This window comes from Pagrus pagrus (genome assembly GCF_965226575.1).
Source record: "Pagrus pagrus genome assembly, chromosome: 24".
Classification (NCBI taxonomy): domain Eukaryota; kingdom Metazoa; phylum Chordata; class Actinopteri; order Spariformes; family Sparidae; genus Pagrus; species Pagrus pagrus.
Genome location: NC_140206.1, coordinates 19,236,583 through 19,259,242, shown reverse-complemented (window position 1 = coordinate 19,259,242; position 22,660 = coordinate 19,236,583). Strand labels below are relative to the sequence as shown.

At 39.1% G+C, this 22,660-nt stretch overlaps 2 protein-coding genes across 4 annotated transcripts; one reads left to right on the top strand and one right to left on the bottom strand.

Annotated features, from left to right (window-relative positions):
• Positions 1-620: 620 nt before the first annotated feature.
• On the bottom strand, positions 621-15,732 carry atg13 (ATG13 autophagy related 13 homolog). 3 transcript variants are annotated; one of them, XM_084347641.1, is made up of 18 exons: positions 15,640-15,732; positions 14,051-14,131; positions 13,536-13,616; positions 13,261-13,380; positions 13,019-13,065; positions 12,637-12,777; positions 12,329-12,369; positions 12,021-12,117; positions 11,622-11,729; positions 10,346-10,439; positions 10,074-10,172; positions 9,029-9,112; positions 4,684-4,793; positions 4,376-4,517; positions 4,112-4,189; positions 3,866-3,973; positions 2,935-3,063; positions 621-2,832 (listed from the first exon to the last, which is right to left on the bottom strand). In XM_084347641.1, exons 2-18 carry the CDS (start codon positions 14,117-14,119, stop codon positions 2,755-2,757), a joined length of 1,626 nt encoding a protein of 541 aa, XP_084203767.1. In that variant the 5' UTR covers positions 14,120-14,131; positions 15,640-15,732; the 3' UTR covers positions 621-2,754. The 3 variants fall into 3 exon arrangements, with proteins under 3 accessions (XP_084203767.1, XP_084203766.1, XP_084203768.1); XM_084347640.1 differs by lacking the exon at positions 15,640-15,732 and adding an exon at positions 14,932-15,084; XM_084347642.1 differs by lacking the exons at positions 10,074-10,172; positions 15,640-15,732 and adding an exon at positions 14,932-15,083.
• harbi1 (harbinger transposase derived 1) lies at positions 15,245-19,480 on the top strand. Its single transcript, XM_084347643.1, has 7 exons — positions 15,245-15,348; positions 16,338-16,503; positions 16,588-16,790; positions 16,915-17,002; positions 17,105-17,312; positions 17,407-17,582; positions 18,025-19,480. Exons 1-7 carry the CDS (start codon positions 15,329-15,331, stop codon positions 18,223-18,225), a joined length of 1,062 nt encoding a protein of 353 aa, XP_084203769.1. The 5' UTR covers positions 15,245-15,328; the 3' UTR covers positions 18,226-19,480.
• The last annotated feature ends 3,180 nt before the right edge of the window (positions 19,481-22,660 follow it).

The window sequence follows — 22,660 nt, the reverse complement described above, 5'->3', positions numbered from 1 at the left end:
ATCTTGAGGGGGAAAAAATCTGGCATATTTAGGTGTCTGGTATGTCAAAAAAATTCTCATCCTATCATGCAATGTTTAGAGAAAGTGATAAATTCCTGGATCCTTCCCTTTTACCTGGATCAGCACCAAAAGGTAATGGGGTCTGTTCTTGGCCAAGACCCATCCTCGATCCAGTTTTCTGAAAATCCACTCAGTAGTTTTGTGTGATCCTCTTGACAGAACTAACAAATGGACATGGGTTTAAAATTGAAGAAAGAAGAAACAAGCTACAACACGTAAGCACTTTTTAAGTAGCTCAACATAAAAAACTAACTACTGGCACCATCAATGCTTAAGTGTTATTAAACCTTAATACAGGTTTTATGTCCTGTCTGAAAGTAAGTCATAATTTACACATTTCAACTTAATTTCAGGCGGGGTTTTTTTCTCTATTCGGTTAGGTTTGTGTAAAAATACTTTCAAATCGTCAACCTTATTAGAAAAGCTTTCTTGGCAGAAATCCCTGACGGGAACATTAACCTGAACACCACCCATTATTCTGTTCTGTGATGTCTAAGCTCAACCCAACCCTCAACCATATGCCATCATGCTAGTATCGCCGCAATCATTACTAATTGTCAAACAATTGATCAATGATTTATTAGTGGCGCTTTTATTCAAACAGACTTTACAAAGTGCTTTATAATCCAGGTTCAAATTTAAATCATTAACCCAGGGAAATTATGGCTACCAGTTTATGTATGTGAAATGCTGTATGCATGGTTTATACATGTGGCCCCTTGGTATTTGTTGCCAGACGAGTTGTTTGAGCAGCGCAGCCATGCTTTATTAGGAACATTGAGACCAACAGCAAAGAAAAGCTTTCAACTAAACACAAAAAGTCATGGATTGTGACCCTGGTGCATCATGTACACATATCTAACCTTAACAAAACCCCTAAAATATACATATGCATGTTTATAGCCTAGAGGAAATGCACTCAGTTGTCAGTCTATAGGGTAGCTAAAACTATCTAATACAGCAGCCCTGCAGCAAATCCTGTCTTCATAAAGTTTTTCAGAGAAGTGTTTATGGTCAATTTCTGAGGTTGTAGCATGTGGTGCTATTGAAAAATAATGGAATCATGTTCATGTTTGAAGGCTGTTGAAGTTTGTTGTCATTCTGAGTTGGAAATTAAATAAAAACACTTCACAAAGGTAGGGCGCGGTGTAATACGGCAGTCCTGAAATAAGTTCTAACTGCATGCAACAGAATCATCTGATTCCATTGTTTCCAGTTTTACCTGGGGGTATTATATACACTGTCAACTGAGTATATTTCCACAAGTCACTTCATGAAAAACTTTTCTCTGTACAGATATAGTGTGATAGTGTTTCATTCACTTTGAAAGTTGGATGAACTGTTCCTTTGATCTACAAGAGAGTGAATAGATAATGACTGAATTTTCATTTTTGGGGTTACTTTGGTAGTCCACAAAACATTTCTGCCGCTCCACAGCAAAACAGCGCTGCAGCATTCTCGTAAACAACGGACTTGTTTTAAAACGTCGAAGAACAACCCATTAAATTACTCCATACAGCTCGTCCGGCACAATAATCCAAGTCTCCGGAAGCCCCATGATGCCAAATTGATTTGAAAAGACATTATTCATACCTTTTTTTTAAAAAAACAAACAAAAAAAAAAAAAAATCAACTGAAACGACTGAGCTATAAACTTCAGCACACATCCTGTCAAAAATGGGTGTTAAAGCTCTACTGCACGTCGATCTTTTCAAATCAATCTTATTTCGGTGCTAACAGAGACTTGGATTATGCCAGACTAGCTGTATGGAGCCATTTTATTTATTTTTAGATTTTAAATGCTTCAACTGTTTTGTAGTCCACAAAACATTTCTGAAGCTTCACAGCAAAACTTAACCTGACTTTCCACTGTCATTGGGGTGAGTAAATAATGTATGAATTTCCATTTCTGGGTGAGCTGTTCCTTTTTAATTCCAGTTAGGGCCATTTTCTGACATTGAAGTTGCCAGTTTGAGTCCCCAGACCAGCTGGGAGACACCTGGCTAGGGTCAAAGAATGAGAGGCTTGTCACTTCCCTGTTGCCTTTGAGCCGTGCTTTTGATACAAGGTCTGTCAATTGTGAAATGTAAAGCAGGACATTTCTGAATTACAACTTATTTCCAAGGGACAAGTGTCCACTGGAAGGCTAAGTGCAATTTATTTGCCAAGACCAGCTTTTAAAAGTTTTGAGTTTTGAAGCTTTTGTTAAAGCCCATTACATATCAAGTGTTTGATTTCAGAGTCACATCACTGATCTTTCAGGAGGGCGGATGAATTAAAGTGAGCTACAAGGAATCAGAGTTGCATGGCTGTGACCCCACGGTCATCTGATCTCCTGATTAAACACTTAATGACAAGAGCAGATTTGTGCCAAATGGAAAATAAAGATTTTTAGTTTGAATTAACACCACGAGACCAGATGGGTGTATGCCAGTGTCAGAAGATGAAACAGTATTTACAGTGGAGAGGACCGACTGTACAAGCTGGTAAGCGAGGTGAACGTGCTGGGTAGTAAGGTAAGCGAGGAAAATGTCACATTACAACATGGTGATTTAGTCTGAGTGCTTCTCACAGAACAAATGACCACAGAGCCTCCAGGCTGCTTCTCCCTTCCATTTTTTCCATTTCCCATCATCCATTTAGTCTTTTCTCACATGTAGTCTTCTCCTTTTAGCCTTTTTCTTCACTCCTCCTTTATTGGAGCATGTCCACAAAAGCATCAAACTCGTCAATGTTTTTCTCATAAACAGCCAGTTTCTCCGGCAGTGAGTCCTGCACAAGAGAGTACAAATCACTGTTACTACGAACAAAGTTGCAGAACTGTTTTTTTACTGTGACAAATTAAGATTTTTCAAATTACAAGAAGCAGTTTACCAGGTCATCGGCCATTGACTGGGAGCTGATGTGTAGTGAGAGACTGGCCAGCTGAGGAGGGTTTTGAAACTCTCTGTAAAAAGTGCCCAGATCCATCGGCAACAAGTCGTCTTTAGAGAAGGCTGGACGCTAAACACAGAGGCAGACAGAGAGATATTGTGTAACTTTCACAAAGTTATTTTACATTTTAATACACATGTAAACTTTAATCAAAAATCCAAATGCCTACAAAAGAAAACCTGATTAAAACGGGGGTGTTATGCACTGTTCCAATACACTGATATTTTACTGACTTGTAAACTGTAATTTACGACTAGGTCTTCATCTGCACTGGAGATGTCTGGTTTATTTTCTTTTTCAGAGATCCTTTATTGATTTCTCTGGATAGAGGGTTTACCCGGGACAGATCTGAGAAACGGAACTTTGTATTAAACTGCATTTCTATCTTTTGGTGTTTAAAGTTGAATCCCTGAAGGGTGGTATTTTTGTTGAACTTTGGAATCTTTATTTTGGACAATATTATTTGAACTTGTCTAACCCTAACCTGCAAAAAACACCTAGATAAAGTCAAACTGTTGTTTTAAAACACCCCAGTGTTTTTAAAGACTTTGACAAGGTAAATTACTTTGTTGGGGAATAAAACAAATGATCTGTTGATCTTTACCAATCCAGATGCGAATGATATAGCTGTAAGTCACAAATCGACCCGGTGGCAGGCATTATGAATAACTCTAACAACCACACAGAAATAGCCAATCTTCTCACTGATGGTCTTGTTTGCTTATGTAGATCACATAGAGGCATCAATATTAAATTGAGAGTGTTTCATTCCCTGTTTAAAGTTACAGTACTTGTAGTACGATTAAAATGCTTAGTGGAAAACATGTACTGTGGAGAGTAGGCAAAAGAGAATAGAGCAAATATCACGTACAAAGTCGACCATGACAAAGTCATCCTGCGGCCCTGATCCTTCTGAGCCCTGAGAATGGAGGCTGGCCTGCAGGGGTGACGGGCAAGGAGGAGAGTCTGGTGGTTGCACCTGAACACACACATACAGATACTATCCCAACTGGAGAAAACTTGTGTCAGCCTAAAACGTCTTTATGTGCGAGACCAAACATTAATGTCAATTCATTTCATGACAAACCAAAGTATTCTGCTGTATGAGGAAAGTTACCATGGGGTCATTTTCCTCAGAGTCCAGGCCTCGAGGAGCAAATGCAGCAAAGGGCAGGTCCAGACTGGCTGCTGTTATCTACACATATACACAAAAGGTTGAATTAAGTGACACAAGCTGAACCTAGCTCAAAAGATCCCCTCTTTCCCTCTATTCTGATCATTTTGGGTTTGTAGACATTTATTGAACGTCACTTAGCAATTGCAAGGATAACTGTAGCAGGAAGGAACAAACACTCCTTTGTGCGTGACATGTGTGATTTACCTGTGTGCTGGGTTTATTCACAAAGGCTCCAATTTTCCTTGTGAACGCATTAAGAGACTCCACAGGGTCAGAGGGAGAAACGCTCCTCCTGCCCTCATCCCTCCTTCCGTCTCCACTCTGTGACAGGCTGTCATCATCACCACTGGAAGGAGAGACAGGAAGTTGCATCAAGTTTAAATTCATACCTGAAGGCTTTAGTCTTCAGAGGTTTTAGTCAGGGATACAATCATTGGCCAAATGAAAAAAATAATCATAAAACATCACACCAAGTTTAGATATTCATATTCAAACTGTCAGGAGAGAATTACATGCTGCCAGGTGTGATAGGGGCGTGCTCTACTGTAAGATGGGCATCAGCTCCATGAACTGGGTGGGTAGGAACCAATACAACCCCGCCTTCTTTCCCACCATGCAACATCTGAGGAAGAATAACAGAGCAGAGTTAAAAAGAGTAGATAACTAAAACAGATTGTTAAAAATCTAGTTCTAAAAGACAAGCTTGATTATCCTATTGATAAACTGCTCTTGTGACCAATAGGATTACATTTTACACATTAAAGTGTGTTTACAGGGCTCAAGGAAAACTATTGCCTATGTGAAAAGAAATCGTATAAAGCCTAAATTGTCCCCAGTGATTACACATAGTTGCTAAGTTGTATTGTGGGTAACGTAGGTGCAAGGTTAGGTGTTTTTAAACTGTCCATAATCAGTCCAACAGTGTTGTAAGACTGCAATGCAGACCAGTGGATTGCTTTTCAAGACCTGGCACCTACATTACCCACAATGCAACTTAGCCACTGTGAGAAAACAGAGAAAGTACTTTATCAGATTACATGCATCTTCCTCTGGAGCCACAAAAGGCTTTATGCTACTTTTCACATCAGCAGTAGTACTTCCTAATACAAAGTGTTCAAAGTGTTTTTTGTCATATGCAACAAATTTATCCAGGGCTTCTGGTTGGGAAACTTCTTGACTTGTATGGTGGGCACGATGTTGTCAACACAAATGCTAATATACCCACTCACATACTCAATAATGTTAAATTGACGGGCTTACCCTTTTAAATCTGTTTTTTGTGCATAAAGCTGCATTTCCACTCTAGTATTTTCAGAATGTATGCTTTGAACCCTACTTAAGCCCTGGTAACTGGACCTAAACTCCAGATCTGCTACACGTTTCCACTGTGGACAGTACTCTTAAAAGCTGGGTTGTTACTGGCTGGCGTTTTCACTTTTGCAGCAGTTGGAAAACAACAGGGGAGACTTGTCTTAACTCTAAAAAGCTGCTGCATTTATTAACTGGCAGTGTGACCTGTACTCTACTTACTGACAGATTAACAATTTATACAAACTGCAAACCTTTTTTTCCCTCTGCTCCACTTTGCTTTCATCATCTCTTTTCAGCTGCTAGCTTTCTATTGCTCTACCACTTAGTCCTTATGCTTCAGCACACTCTCTTTTGCTCGACCATACAATAGCTACACTTTACTACAACAAGGAAACTAGCTTTACTTGAGAAAAGGCTGCAGGCAGCGAGACAGAAGACTGCTGAGAAGCCGGAGGTGAATTCCTACTTCAGAGCGCAGATGATGAGAGGACTCTGGCTGTTTGGACTTGTGCTTGTCAGTGCTCTATGGTGGACAACCTATGTAATGGCTAGTTTGGGTGATAATAACAATATAAAGGCCCTGATCAGGTGACCATCGGACATCGTTAGGGATGACTGTGGCTGTGTCCAAATTCAGGGTCTGCATCCTTCGAAGGGCGCATTTGAAGGCCAATTACGTCACAACGCCGCACGAAGGCTGTCCCAATTCGAAGGCTCCTTCAAATGCACCCCACAAATGCGGCCTTCTTTTCCCTCTCTTTGGAGGACACACCGCCACCATCCTTCGCTGCCTCCCATATCCCAAGATTCTTTGCGCGCCACTGCCCAGTCCCGAAAACGAAGAAAGAAAGAAAGAAAGAAAATGGCGACATCAAGTGGCGCAGATCTGACATTTAAATGTAGGAATTGGGTTTATACCCGGTTTTTAATCATTTGAACATCCAACGCCAGATATGTTAGTGACCTTAAAACCTTTACTCGTATTTTCACTTTCGCAGGCCTGGGCAGCAGAAATCTTGATGTAAGGGTAAGGGCGGGAACATCTGGTGACGCAACCAGGAAATACTCCAAAGGCTAGACATTCAACAACGGTTGACGCAGCTTTTGAAGGTACCTCTGAAAGACTGGCCTTCAGAGGCCGCAAAGGCTGTGTCCTTCGAAGGATGCAGCCCCTGAATTTGGACACAGCTTGTGACTTGTTGGTGCAGTTTGTCCTGCACCATTCACACTGGACAGCCCTTGTGCGGCTTGTTGGTGAGAGAAATCACTCTGATTGGCTGTTATGGTAAGCAGTTAAGTGCACAAAAAGAGAAATGGAAAAAGGATAGAGAAAATTGCTTGAGCCTGTCGTAGTATCTATGATTTTACCCTTTTAGCATGCATTCTATTTTTCTCCTCTGCCTCTTCACCAGTGTCATTTGCAAATTTTTTTTTTTGAAAGTGGATACATAAGCATAGGTAATGTCATTGAGCTTGTTGGCCACTGGCTGTAGTCTTACTGGTGTGTTCAAGTGCAGCTCTATGGCAAAGACACAGGAGACGTGAGGCAAAACAAACGTCAGCCTTCGACGCAGCTACTTCTATGATGTCAAAAAGTGGCGGCTATGAGGTTACTGCCAGGGGGCCGCAAGCGGTCTGTCACTATCTGGTGTGACTGGATGCATTCACGAACGTGTCCGCCATCTTGGACAAACCATGCATAGAAGTGCAGTAAAAGCTGGAATTTAAGTTAATCATTTTTATTACATTTGATAATTTATTACGATAACAAATAACCAAAGTGCTTTTAAGACCTCTCAAATAATTTGTGAAATACTGGCTAATAAAGATAAATAAAAAGGTACATAGTTACATTGTTATCCTTTGGTTTGTTCTGTTTGTTTAATGCATAGGTATGGGCTGTAAAAATTATCACTCTTCAGTGATTATATGATTATATGATGTCAATATAAAATGTATTTCAATTATATACATATTTCTATTAACAATGTAATGTAACACTTGAAAAATTGGATTGTGTAATGTTGGAGCGTGGTTGCCTGCCATGATGTAGCATTTTTTCCAATTCAGTTCAAGTCACAGTATTGCCAAAAGAACAATTAGTCCAGATATTTGGACAGCAGGTGGACAGGATGGTGGACAAGATAGTGGACGTGCTCATGCATGCACTACACAGTAGGCAGCGACTTAGATCGGGTAGTGACAAGTTAGTTTACAATGAATGATAAAAGGTTTTTAATGTTCAATTTTGTAATTAGGGTCCAAGCTGCAACCATACCTCATGAAAATGTTCATGTTTTATTGTTCTTGGCCATGGTTAGGGCAAAATGGCTCGCTGTCTCCCCCTTAAGAGCAGCCCTGACGTCACGTTTCACCTACACCTAGTTTCACACACACCATGTTGAGTCCTGGCTGAAGCCATCTACATGCCATTAAGGAGTTATAGCCATTGCTCCACCTACTGGCCAAAGGAAGTAATCTTTCAACTACGATAATCACTTGATTTACACATTTTCATGGTGTGGTCTACCCTTGATATACAGTACTTGAACATAACATGTTATTAGTAAGTGTTCTCTAGTACCAAATAGTGGATACAGGCAATGACACTAACAGTTTTGCGATGACAACAAGAGGGAGCTTTACTTAAAGTGTAACTAAACCCCCAAACCACTTTTTTTCTGCTGAAAACAAATGTATTTGGGTATGAAGTAGTGTTGTTGATGTATTCTGGTCCAACTCTTGACATTTTAGTCAAAGTATTTCAATTTGGTGTATTTTGTTGTAAAAATGTAAGAGTGACTGCCCTCTATGGGTTGAAACCTGGCTATTACAATCAAATTTTGCTATTGGCTGAGATGGAGGCAGCTTACATCACGAGCCACCACTGTTCGCCCTTAGTTACACTTTAAGTTCAAAATTACCAAACAATATTTATGTTTAAATATTTAATATTTAAGATATCAGGACTGATCAAACAAGGCAGTTAAATTCTGTGTCATTCTTACTGTATCTGACTTATTTTTAATCTGGTGTTGTGTTGGAAGACTCATTGATATATGTGCAACACCGGGTGCAGGTTAGGGTCAGTAGGTGACGTTGCAGGAAGCACAGTTCTAAAAGGAGGGCAACATTATTCAACTGGGGAACAGACTTTGCCACGTACGCCATCGGCACGTATCTTATATCTCATCAATAACGGGATCCGAGTTGTGATTTAAAGTTTGTGTGGGCCCCAGAAGATTTTCCAATTTCAAATTGGGTCACGTCAATCCTAAATTTGGGAATGGCTGATTTACTAGAAGTTTCTCAGTTGATTGTCCAAAAATTACTGTATCGCCATTGTGATTAAATGACAAACACTGTGATAGAGAATTTTACCCATTATGAAATACTATCTTTAAAAAACTAAAACAAAAAAACAATCATGGTCCCTAGGCTGCATTTATTTTTATACTTGTTGGTCAACATATCACAAGTATACTTGTATGTATCAGGGTATATGGCTGTATTGTGGATTTGGAAGTGAACTGACTGGTGTATCACCTGGTTTGGATTGGCAACAGGATGACAAAGCTCAGCAGCCCCGGCTGGAGCTGGAGGCTGGTATGATAACCTGGAAGTATACAGCTACAAAGACACAGACACAGAGAAGGAAGAAGAGGGAATGTTAACCACAAAACATGGAGGCTTTTTAGGTTTAACACTGTTCTGTAAGAAACATCAGTGCTCTTGAGATGGGTCAAAGATTATTGATTACTAAGATTACTACCGTGGTATATGTTATGGAGACAATAAACATTTTGATGGAACAGGTGGAACACAATGAAAAAGGATGATGTTAAAAAATGTTTCCTGATGCAACTGACAAACAGGGTTCAAACAGCTTTTTTAGTGTAAAATTCATGCACTTTCCAGTTTCCAGGTTACTAAATCAAAAATTTCTAGACTCAAAGACAAAGCCTTTAATATTGGGAAGGTTTTGCTTACGCGAATCGAGGGTCTAAGGACAGAGGATGTTCACTGTAGCGATCGTAAAGCCCACTGAGGCAATGTGATTGGGAATTTGGGCTATAAAAAATAAAATTTATTTGATCTGATTATTATCACATCTAAATTTTAATGAGATTGTGAAACACAAAGTTTACAATTGACTTAATACCCACAGCAATAAATGTCATTATCATTTTTTTTTTTTTTAAAACCAGCTTTTCATATTAAGTTTGATTGTATGTTTTGATCATGATTGCATGCAATTTTTAACACCAGTGGACAACAAATGTGACAACAGGATCCTTTCATTTCAAATAATAAAAGAATTTTGAATTACATGAGTGATTATGGGGATGAAACACCAGATTATGTTGACATTTTCTCCTGCAGTATGTTCAAATTCAAGCACATTCCTAACCTTGAAAACATAATGTTGTAAATAAAGCATTTTCCAAACTTTTGAGACTTTCTACGAAACCTGGATACAACAAGAAGCAACACACAACCCAAAACAAATGAGAGATCTGAGTGATCAACAGTGTTGTTCAGTTGAAGGTGTCACACACAGTCACACTCTCAGTGGCCAGTATAGACTCACAGTGTGAGTGACAAGTCCAGGAGCCAATGGGAGCTGCACATTGTCCAGGGGGACGGGCTTAGACAGCTTTGAGGGCGAAGGACTCAGAGTACACACACACTGAGATAATGCAAAATGCACACGCACACACACACATAAACAGAATAAAAGAGAACAGGAAAGAAAACAGACAAAGAGAGAAGAAAAAAGTGAAATGAAAAATAGGTATGAAAATGAAGAGGGCCACAGGATAAAGAGACAGTAAAAAAGAGCAGGTGAGTGTGTCCTCTTACCTGAGAGGGAGGGGAGGTGGAGAAGGAGGTGGTGCAGACCTCCTGTGAATCCTGAACCCCTACAAATGGTCCTCCGTCCTCTTCATCTGGAGCTCTGGACGCATACACACAAACACATTTTGTAATTTTAAATCATTCATGTCTTTGACACCGTTCTGGACCCTAAAAGCTCCAGTAGGAAGGCAGAAATGTTAAAAAACTACACAGAATCTCCCTTTAGATTTAGTCTTTAACGCCAACATACAATGTTTTTGTTTTATATATTATGGAGAGAAAAAGATCTCAGGAAGGGTCTTTGTACTAAATGGAGTTGAAAACGAAACATGCTTCAAAATGCAGACCCAAAAACTGATGTATCATGTGTGACCTCCAAAGGATGAATTACATCACCAAAAGCTCTTAAGGGCCATAAGCACTGAAAGCATCTGATGTGCTCATTTTGAAGCACACCTATTGGTTTAAATGGCCAAACATTCATCAAAAGCATTTTGAGGCAAGTAAAACTGCCTTGACGCTCGTATTGTGGATCAAATGAAGACTCAGTAAGTAAGCTGCTTTCCTGCAGCCGCGGTACCCGTTTGGAGAGAGGGAAAAAACATAAGGAGGGAAAGTGGGAGGGACACAGAGAGGGAGAGATATCACAGCTGACATGCAACGCTGCACCCTGTGAGGACACACGGCTATGAAATCTCTCATCAGTAACAACCAATATCAGCTATTCTGAGTATTTATTCCATAGTGCTGAGGTAAATGTAATAATTCTCTGTGGGGAGTGCGAGGAGACAGATGGAGCTAGGAGACTATTTGCGATCTAAAGACAGAGGCAGAGTTTTCGTTTTGGGTTTGACACTGTGTGTGGTTATGCATACACAGACGCACGTGTATGCTTTTTGGGGGGGATCCTTGCGGACACTGAGGTCACTATAGAGGAATATGAGTAATACATATAAATAGCAACTTTTCCCAAAAAGGGCAACAGTACAACAATAGAGCTTATTCTATGGTGTTGGCATTTCAAATCTGATTCCTGCAGTAAGAGCGTAAGTAAGTAAGAGTAAGAGCGTTAAATAGCATACTTCAATCGAGGTGCATCAATTATCGGTTTCAGTGTGTCTTGGCCTTCAATTGTTTGTAACGAGGCTGAGCAGCAGCAGCAGCAGCTACATCTCTGTGTATTTGCTGGTTGTAAGACTTTGAAAGAAGTTGTGTAGATAATGTTGGCATTTTAATTTCAAAATGAATGTTTGATGTCATCTCCAGAGATTTGCATAGCTACCTGTAGTTGCAGGGCTGTCCCATGTTTGCAGGACGCTGGCTGCCGCAGGGAGGATCCACAAAGTGATCCACAATGATCCCCATGATAGGAGCAGACCGCTCAAACTGTCTGCAGAAGACACAGATCAACAGTTGACTATTTATTCTTATTTTCGACTTGTCTCAACAACAGAGCTGTGAAGCAACGAACCACAATGTTAATATCTTCAAATTCATAAAAGTAGAGCTGCTGCGACATTTTATAGACAAAACAACTAATCGACTAATCGACTAATCGATAAGGTTAGATAAAATTAACCGGAAGTTGCAGCCTTACATAAAAGGGTCAAAAATTAGAATTACATAGGTTTCCAATTAAAATAAGGAGACTGTGTTGTTTCTCATGAAGTGTGTTACTTACCTGTTGGACATGAACGCCAGGTTGGTGCGGTAAGCACATGAAAGTGTAACTGTGCCAACAGGCGTGCCAACCACACCAACACGTACCGTCTGAAACCCTTCAAAACAAACAACAACCTATTACTATTACAAAGGTTGTAGAGTATATTTGCACAGTATTTTTTGCTTGATTTAATGTTTAGATGTGACTTGCATCCAAGACTATCAAAAGTGAATAATTTATATTTCATTTGGTTCCTGCCCAGTTTTGGGTATTTCTTTATGTAGCAAGCCCCACAGGGCAAAAAAAATGTTTTAGTTTACAGTTACCTTCTCCTAATCCACTCAGCTGGACTTCCCCAAAGTAAATCCTGGACATGAGAGAGGCAGAAACAGATGCCAACATGTGTCATACATTAACTGAATGTTAACAGACTATTCAAGTATTTAGAATGAAAACCAAGGCAACATTTTCCAGATTTCAAAAATTGTAGACCTGATAAAGAAGGAGCTTAAGTTGACTGACTGTTAACAAGCAAAAACAGCTCAAACGAAACCAGTTCAGCTGTGTGCAGACACACAGGAAATAGATGAAAACATTAAACCAGCCGTTTACCGAACAGGTGGATTCCACTCACCTGTATAATATTACGTAGTCGTGTCCCTGCTTTCTAGACAGTTTATAGGCGGGTGTTACTCTGGTAATAGCCAGCAGAGACTTCAGAAGGACAGACAGACGATTGTAGACTGTATATGACACCTTGATGTCCTTATCACACCTACAGTAGAGACAACACATCGACTCATTACAGTTCAGCAGGTGGTGGTAATTCAGTGAAGCCCACAGCAACAATATGGCACAGAGAAGCATTCATCACATGTGCTTCACATGATGAAACAACCACTACAGGACAGTATAGGGGTCCATTAGCTCAGGTAAGGATTTGCGGTCCTCCAGGCTTATCCACCCTTGAACATTTGCACAGTGAAACAATAAAAAACAAAAATAAATCCACTCACTTTTCATTCATCTCTAGGCACCAAGTCTCTAGCTCCATTGAGTCACCCTGGGTGAGAAAGACAGGAAAGCAAAAATTGTTATTATTATAATAATAATGTTTTTAAAACATACAAGAGTAATGAGTGACTGTTTACAGTGCAAGTTTAGACTCATACAGTGACAAAGATCTCACCGTCCTCTCATACTGTAGTTTATAAAGAGTCATTTTTACAAAAGAAGAACATTATGAGGAATATTTTACCTCTGATGTCTTCAGGGAGATCTCGACACACATGGAGCGCCCAATGCCTGGAAGTTGGCCAGCCAGTGCCCTCTTGGCTTCATGAGTCACCTCAGGAATGTCTTTGATGGCCAAATTAAACTAGAAGAAAAAAAATATAAACCAAATGATATATTCTTGAAAGAAGAAACCAATAATGTACACCGTAACATATTTATGTGGAGATCTATTTTGAACTGTAAATCCAATCAATCATTAGAACAGCAAATATTAAAAGAACGACTTAATTATTTTACCCAGTCAGAGCCGGTAGGTGATGAGGACGATCGAGTGCAGATCTTCTCTCCAAGACGAGCCTGGACAATCACCTGGACAGTCTACAAGAAACCAACCAAATGAAAACTGTTTTGACAGCCATATCCAGAGTAACATTACTTGTGGAAAGACATATTTGCTGTTGAATATTTTTAGACATCATTTTCAGTTTGCACAAAAAGTAAAATATATCTCCATTAAATTGGTGTAGAGGCAGAAATATCTGTGATACGTACTGCACAACAAAACAAAAATTAAAAATGTTGCTTCATGAATGTTGCATATATTGATGAAATAAAATTATAGATCATGCTTTAATTGAATGTTAATATGGCATGGCAATTAACAAAAAAAATTAAAATGGCATGTCATATCAAAAAAGGTTAAGAAGATGTTTTTTTATGAATCGACCTTTTAGGAGAAAACATCCCTTCAGAGAGCTACAATCGCCAATGCTACAACCAAGTCTGGAAACGTCAGCATACTGGCTATTTACCTTCAAGGCAAAGAACTTAATGAACTTGTCCAGGTCTTTTTTATCCTGGGGACTCAGGCCACTGTCCATGTTGTCACGACCCTGCAATCAAACAAAATAACCAACTGGAGATCAGCATTACTCACCACTGTGATTCTGATCCATTCAAGCTGTAAAAACATTTAGTAGCAGTAATCTGACTAATTATTATTTCAGCTTGCCATTCAACCAAAAGAATAAGATTATTATTCATGTTGAGGAATGTTTTCAGCAGTTTAACATTATGAACACAGATTTATTTTGCCAATAAAACCCAAATTGTCTGATAAAAATACCTGCAGTGAAAAAGGGACTAACTTTCAACCACAATACATTTACTCCTTAGGTGTCTTGAACAAAATACAGATGTCAATTATCAAAACCAAGCTCAATTTTGCCATAACAAACTATTTTGACCACATAAAAACAATGTTTTACTAAATACCAATTTAACAATTGCTAACGGGAAGCAATGTAACGTTACAATATAACGAGAATGTTCCTTCTACATTAACAGAAAATAAATTCCGTATATCACAGTTGATTTTAACCCCCATATGACAACTGTTTGTGCTACTAGTTAGCAAGTGAGGCCTCCATGTTTACATGAATGTTCCGAATACGATTTGGAGGTCATAATAAACTACAGACACTGACAGTCACCTAATATATTACACTATAAAGCCAGGTGAATTAAAAACGTACAATAGCGCAGTTTTATAGACAATAACTTAACGTTAATGCTTCTCAAATGGAAGGCACTGGAAAGGTGACTCACTGAACAATGATTAGCCTATGGCTAATGTTAGCTAGATAGCTAAATACCACGCACTTTCGCGTAATCACAAAAAAGTAAAACTTACATTAGCTTGTCTCTCAACAGCGTACCTTCTATAAAACACAAATTAATTACTAACGATGACATGCAAGGCTGGATTTCACAAACATTTACACGTCCAATACAGATGTATACAACGTCAACAGCGGCTGTGCTACTTCACTGTTTATTTTCTCCATGTCGACGTGTTTAGATAGAGGCACTTTCACAAAGGCACTTTCGTTCATTTTTTTTATGCCTGTAAAATGTATAGTCTAAGTAATACTTGACCGTACACTTTAAACAATTAAATACAGGACAAATTTGACTATGTGTGCACTAAACTGTAATTTATAAAACAAACGCATAGCGCCATTTCTGGTGTCGAATGTGCGAATGCTCGTGGCAAGTTGGGTATTCATCAGGATTGTTTTGGTCGAGAAATGCTGCATGACTTCCAAAGGTAATAGCATTTTCCTTTCTAATAACGACAACAACAACAACAATAACAATAATAATAGCAGCCATTCAGCTACTCGTTAAAGCTCAAATGCAATGTAGCTAGCTAGCTAATTAGCACGTAGGCTTGACTGATGCAGATAGACCTGTGGACAGGTTTTCCATGCTAATAATAACTTTCTACAATTGTTCAGTCAGCAAGGGCTATATAGGCATTATGAAACATAAAACCAAACAGTAACACTCACTATGGGCAATATATAATTATAAAAGAGAACTAAACTAAATCTAATACCTGGAGGAGGTGGCGGAGGACAGGATGCTGGCAAAACTGCTGGCTATCATGGACAATGTCTCTCACCCCCTCCACAAAACTCTGGACAAGCTAAGAGCAGCTTCAGTAACAGACTCACTCAACCTGCTGCCTAAAGGAACGGCACAGGGAATCATTCCTACCTGCTGCCATCACACTTTTGTGCTTTAAATTATTATTACTGTTAATAAAACTGCACCTAATGCTCTTGCACCTTATGTTCCACTTACCTTTACTCCTCAATACCTCAGCATTTTATTTTATTTACCTCAGCATTTTATTTTATCATATTTTATATTTTGTATAAAGTATTTTATTGTTTTTGTATATTGTATATAGTACTTTAGTGTTTCTATATTTGTCCTTGTATTTTGATTGTATTTGTACTTGAATGTACCAGCTGCTATGATAACCTAATTTCCCCTCGGGGATTAATAAAGTTATCTATCTATCTATCTATCTATCTATCTAATAGAGCAATGTATACAAAGTATTTGAATTACAGCATTAATAGGTTGTCAAAGTCATACAAGCACATCCACAGTATTTGTGGAAGAGAATGGAATCTTTGCATATATAAGGTGTAGAAATATGCTACTATAACTGTCAAATAAGAATATAAAAAGAAGCTTGTGATGAGTTTATATTACGTGTTAATGTAAGTGTATTATTACTCACAGCATGGCGATTCCTATAGCAATCTTGGACTGTGATCTACTCTTACATGGCCGAGGCCACAAGACCCTGGACCGCTTTAACCTGGACTCTGTCTCAGACAATTTCCTACTCACACAATTTGGCTTCCCCAGAGAGTTTATCCTGTATCTGGTGGAATTACTCAGAGAGGTGAGTATGCGCCAACTACCTATCCCTTAAAATGTGTGTGTCTACAAATCTACAGGTTCTCTGTACTATGAATTTCTGTGTTAGGCTCTCTGTAGACGTACCCAGCGGTCCAGAGCCATCAGTCCTGAGGTTCAGGTGTTGGCTGCTTTGGGCTTCTACACATCTGGCTCATTTCAGACATCTATGGGAGATACTATAGGGATCAGCCAGGCGTCAATGTCAAGATGTGTATCCAATGTGACCAGGGCACTGGTGGAGAAAGCTCCCCAGTTCATCACGTTCAACAGGTATAATACCATGCTTCTCTTGTAGATTACATGGGTATCTTTTGTTATCATATCACGCTGCATATTAAAAACAATAAGACAGGGAAGAAAAATTACAGTTACAGCAATAATGTTTCCCAAACAGAGATCCCTCCAGCAGAGAGCAGTCCTTCCAGGAGTTTCAGAGGGTGGCAGGATTCCCAGGAGTTCTGGGGGTGCTGGATTGTGTTCAGGTTCATAATATTACACATTATTAACATTTTTGAAGACTATAGTTTGCAGGTACCAGCCTAGCTGATCAGTCCTTTTCCTTATCCTTTTCCCTTCACCTGCAGGTCACCATCAAAGCTCCAAACAGCGAAGACTCATCATATGTGAACAAGAAGGGCTTTCACTCTGTCGGCTGTCAGCTGGTCTGTGATGCCAGAGGGTTGTTACTCAGTGCAGAAACCCACTGGCCAGGTGGACTCAAAGACACAGATGTTCTAGAAAAATCTGCTCTCCACAAACAGCTGCTGGACACAGAGGAAGGCTGGTTGCTGGGTGAGACAGGGATTTCACACTGCCTTCATCATTTTGCTGAGTCTGAAAATGTCAAAAAAAGGAATAAACCCCTTTTCTGTTTTCTGTTTCTTAGGTGACTGTCGCTATCCGCTGAGGAAGTGGTTGATGACCCCGGTCGACTGCCCAACATCCCCTGCAGAGATTAGATACAATCTGGCCCATACTACTACACATGAGATAGTGGACAGAACCTTCAGAGCCATTCAGACCAGATTCAGATGTTTGGACGGCACAAAAGGATACCTACAGGTATTCTATTCTATCCTTCTCTAGCCCTCCATATTGTAATCTATCATATTATATACTAATGTGTATCATTCTATTTGATTCTATCCTGTTCAGAAAATCCCTAAACTTTACTTTAAAAAGAAAGAAAAAGATGACCTATTGTCTTTTTTTGCTACAGAAATTATTTGACATTCATTCATGTATAACTATCTTTATTATTATATTCTCAGGGCAGACTGATTATGACTGTCTTACAGAATGATTCCTCAACATGATCAGATGTGTAAAAGCTTAGCTAACCTCACCCTTCAAAAAAACCTAATATGAAAGTTATACTTTGCTTTTTGGGACTATAAATGAAATAATAAACAGAATGGTATTTTTGTTTGATAGAATTAAACCAGCATTGGACTAACAGCAGTGTCATCTGTCTCTGTTGCCATCTCTCCCCTGCTTTCCACAGTATTCTCCAGAGAGGAGTTCGTCCATCCTGCTGGCCTGCTGCGTTCTCCACAACGCCTCCCTGCAGTCTGGATTAGACGCCTGGACTCTGGAGAGAACAGACCCTCTGGAGCAGCCCGAGAGCCTCGAGCAAAGGCCCGAGGACCGCGACAGCCAGGCAGAGGAGCTCCGAAAACAACTTATACTCAAACACTTTAGCTGAGATGTTGGCAGGACTTTGGAGTTCTCCTTTGTTGTTGTCAAAGGGGGTCAAGAGTGAATTTCATTTATTGCTTCATGGTTAATTTTTAAATGCCTTAATGTTGAAAAAATGTATTTTCACATTAGCTCTGTCTGTGTTTTTGCCCCCACTACCATGCTGGGGGTGTGGCTGTATAGTTGTGACATTACAACCTTACAGAAGTCCTGACAGCTCATATGAAGGCTCAGAATCCAGGCTGGATACCTTCACAATACATAACCTAGCCCTGCCTTATAATCAAAAAGGGGAAGGAAATCGTACTTCCTACAATATGGGACCTTTAAGACTGGGACCAGAACCAACCAATGCTTGACATAAAGGCCACATTTAAATCAAGAAATTGCACAGACACAGTGTTGCTGATGCAGTTTTTTTATATTTTGCTGGTTTCTACTCTACAAACTACACTAAGATAACATAGTTATATATGGAGTAAACATGCAAGATGCTATACAACAAACCAAGACAACATTTTACCAAAACACATTTCAAGTAACTCCCTGGAAGGTGCTTTATTATTCTCTCTCAAACATTCATAAAGAGGTTAGAATAATCAAGCACCTCCTGGTCTTTTACAACTACTCAAACTGTGTGCAGCTGCTGTGTTGTCAAGGTTTCATTACAAGTGAAAAAAGTCACCCTCTCTTTTTAAAATCTCTCCCACTTTCCATCTTCCTTTCCCAAAATATCGGCTGATTTTCTCCCATTTTCCTTTTCCACATGAATTCCACAGGTTAAAACCTTGGACTATGTCACAATACAAAAACAAGGCCCTTATTTACAACAACTGCACACCATGTGTCATTATTTATGTACATCGGTGCATTAGGACTGTTAAAGGTGAGAATGACAGGATGTCTGTGCAATGGGCTGCAGTCACATACATGATGTTTTTGTGTTCGCTTAGCATGAGGGACACAAAATGAAATAGATAAAGAGATGAGTAAGAAAATCTGTGTTCATGGTGATGTTTTGGGGGATCAAATTCTGTGTTTGATTATTTCTTCAGGGATGTGGACTGGGCAGTGAAATGTCTGTTTTCATAGCTTCATTTGAAGGAATATCATGACACAAAACAAATGTTTCAGGGATGATCATGGTCATGATCATGTGGTGAAGAAATATTGACTTGTTGTAAATGTCCTGGTGTTCCTTTAAATTGTGATGATAACAAAGCTAGTGGTGTTTTACTTCCTGGAATTTATTAGTCCCCTGATTGACTTCATCAATATATACACACTCTCTCACACACAGTTTTTGATATTTCCTCCACTGCTTGGTTTAAGGTTATAGGATGCATTTATGACAAAATATTATTATTATATTATTATTATTATAATATTATATATTTTCTATCCAGGAATGTTTGAAGTTGGATAAATATTATGACAAACATGGTTTCAATTACGTTCCACTTCATGTTTTGTGTAGAAGACAGTCATGCCAATTTTGGCCTTATCTCTGCAAAATAAGCGAGTAAGTAAGTAAGTAAAGTAAGTTATATTTCAGTGAAAAAGTATTTCCAGCAAGATTCCTACCAAGGAATGTTTGAAGTTATATCAATATTATGGCAAACATGGTTTCACTTGTGTTTCAAAACTCACTTATGACCATTGTGAGCATCTCAGCGAAAGAAGTGTCTTTTTGCACCAGTAAATTAAGCTCTATTTAAGTGAAAATGGGAATATATCAATATTTCACATTTTTTGATAAAATAACAGATGTCCACTTTGCAAAAAAGATCAAAGGAACTCCCATGTCTGACTTAAAGCATTTGAAAATGGTTCAAAATTGACCAGAGGTCATCAGAAGTGCTCCTCACTCTGTAACAAGCACATTTGCCCCTTATTATAAATAATGCTGCATGTCAGTAATTGAAGTTTTTTCAAGCAGGCTACTGCCAAGAGAAGTATAAAGTTATACTCAATCAGGAAGACTATCTTTTCATTCACCTCTCTCCCTGCTCCCTCCATTCACCTCACATGGGCGTTTCTTCATGTATTCTCTCTCTGATTGGTTAAATGGAGACATTTAACAAACCAGATTCTGTCACGAACACTATCAGCCAATCATGTCTCTGCTGTCAAACTTTAAACTGCTCTCCTCTCTGCTGTCAGTTGTCATTTCTGGCATTCGTGCACCCTCCTCCACCCCATTGTCCTCCAGCTCTTCATCCACTCACCACGAGTTTCTCCTGTTTGAAATATATAATACCAAATATGGGTTCAGTTGAGTTCCACTTCATATTTTGTGTGCAAGTCAGGAATGTCCATTTTCATTTATTTCTCTTGGAGATGAGTGCTTTCAAACCCTTATTTTTAATTCAGCTGTATTTCAGAGACAGACACTCTAAAAAGCATATTTCTTGCAAAGACACGCGTCAGTTTATTGATTGATAAATATAATGGGAAACTAGGTTTCCATTAAGGTCCACTTCATATGTGATGTCCAAGTCAGGAAAGACAATTTTGAGATTTTCTCTGCAACATAGGCGACAAAAGCTGTGTTTCAGTGAATTGAGCTTTTTCAAGTAAAAATTTCTGCCAAGAACCGTAAAAAGTAGGGTCAATATGATGGCAAACATGGTCTCCACTGCGGGCTGTCATGTGCCTTTTACTGAGGAGTGGCTTCCGTCTGGCCACTCTACCATACAGGCCTGATTGGTGGAGTGCTGCAGAGATGGTTGTCCTTCTGGAAGGTTCTCCTCGCTCCACAGAGAGATGCTGGAACTCTGTCAGAGTGACCATCGGGTTCTTGGTCACCTCCCTGACTTAAGGCCCTTCTCCCCCGATTGCTCAGTTTGGCCGGACGGCCAGCTCTAGGAAGAGTCCTGGTGGTTCCAAACTTATTTCATTTACGAATGATGGAGGCCACTGTGGTCATTGGGACCTTCAATGCTGCAGAATTTTTTCTGTACTCTTCCCCAGGTCTGTGCCTCGATACCATCCTGACTCGGAGGTCTACAGACAATTCCTTGGACTTCATGCCAATCAACTGAATTTACCACAGGTGGACTCCAGTCAAGTTGAAGAAACATCTCAAGGATGATCAGTGGAAACAGGATGCACCTGAGCTCAATGTTGAGTGTCATGGCAAAGGCTGTGAATACTTATGTACATGTGATTTTTTCATTTTTTCTTGTTAATAAAGTTGCAAAAATGTGTGTGTAGACTTTTGAGGAGAATAATGAATTTAATTCATTTTGGAATAAGGCTGTAACATAACAAAATGTGGAAAAAGTGAAGCGCTGAATCCTGAATGAAGTGAATACATCCTGGATGCACTGTATCTACCAATTTTCACTGAAATAGAGCTTAATTTACTTTACTGTGCAAAAAGATGCTTATTTCGCTGAGAGATGCTCCAAATGGCCATAAGTGAGATTTGACTAAAAAAGACTTGAAGCATAATTGATGTTCATCATGTTTGCTATAACAACTATTCGAATTCAAACATTCCTTGGTAGGAAACTTACTGGAAATACTTTTTTCTGATATTTAGCATACTGTGCAAAAAGACGCTTATTTCGCAGTGAAGCGTTCAAAATGTGAATAAAGGGCTTTTGACACAAAATGAAGTGGAACTCAATTGAGTTGCCTTAATATTTATCAAGATTTACACATTCCTTGGTAGGAAACTTCCTTGGAAAACTTTTTTTTCCCACTGAAATACAGCTTAATCTACTATACAGGGCAAAAAACTCTTATTTTGCAGCAAAAAACTATGAAAGTTTCTTGGTAGGAAACATGCCTGAAAAAGCTTATTTCGCAGCAGTTTCTGTTATCATTACAGAATTATGCAACATTATTTCACTTCGTCAAACTTTAATTCAAGTCATCTATTATTCCACTGACTAGACAGAATCAAAGTTCAAAATATCTCCAACTTGAGAGAGGCTGTCTCCAATCAAAATCAATTTCAAGATACTGTATGTATAACTTGATGACAGATATCTACAATCAAATAATAACTATTATTTCCCGTCTGAGATATATACAATTTTTTGACTGGTAATAATTTCAGGTCAAGATTAAGTCAAAACTTAATTTAAGACATCTAAAAAGGTCTGAAGATAGATCAATTATAGATATCTGAAAGTGAAATTATGACTCCTCATTCGTATTGTACACATATGTAATGATAAACTATAAACTATGAATGTCATTAGTCTTAGGAGGACTGAAGTTGTGGATATCTGAAATGAAAATTGCGGATAGGAAAAATGTCACTGGGGATATCTAAATGTTCTTTTAGAACAGTTAGCCTACTCTTCAGACTAAATTTAGCCCCCCGTTCTAAAATAGTTCCTTCCATCAGTGAGAGACATCTGAGTGGCGCGAGCATCAGCAGTGTGCATGATCAACCTCCCAGTGCGCGCGGCGGGACCAGACTGAAA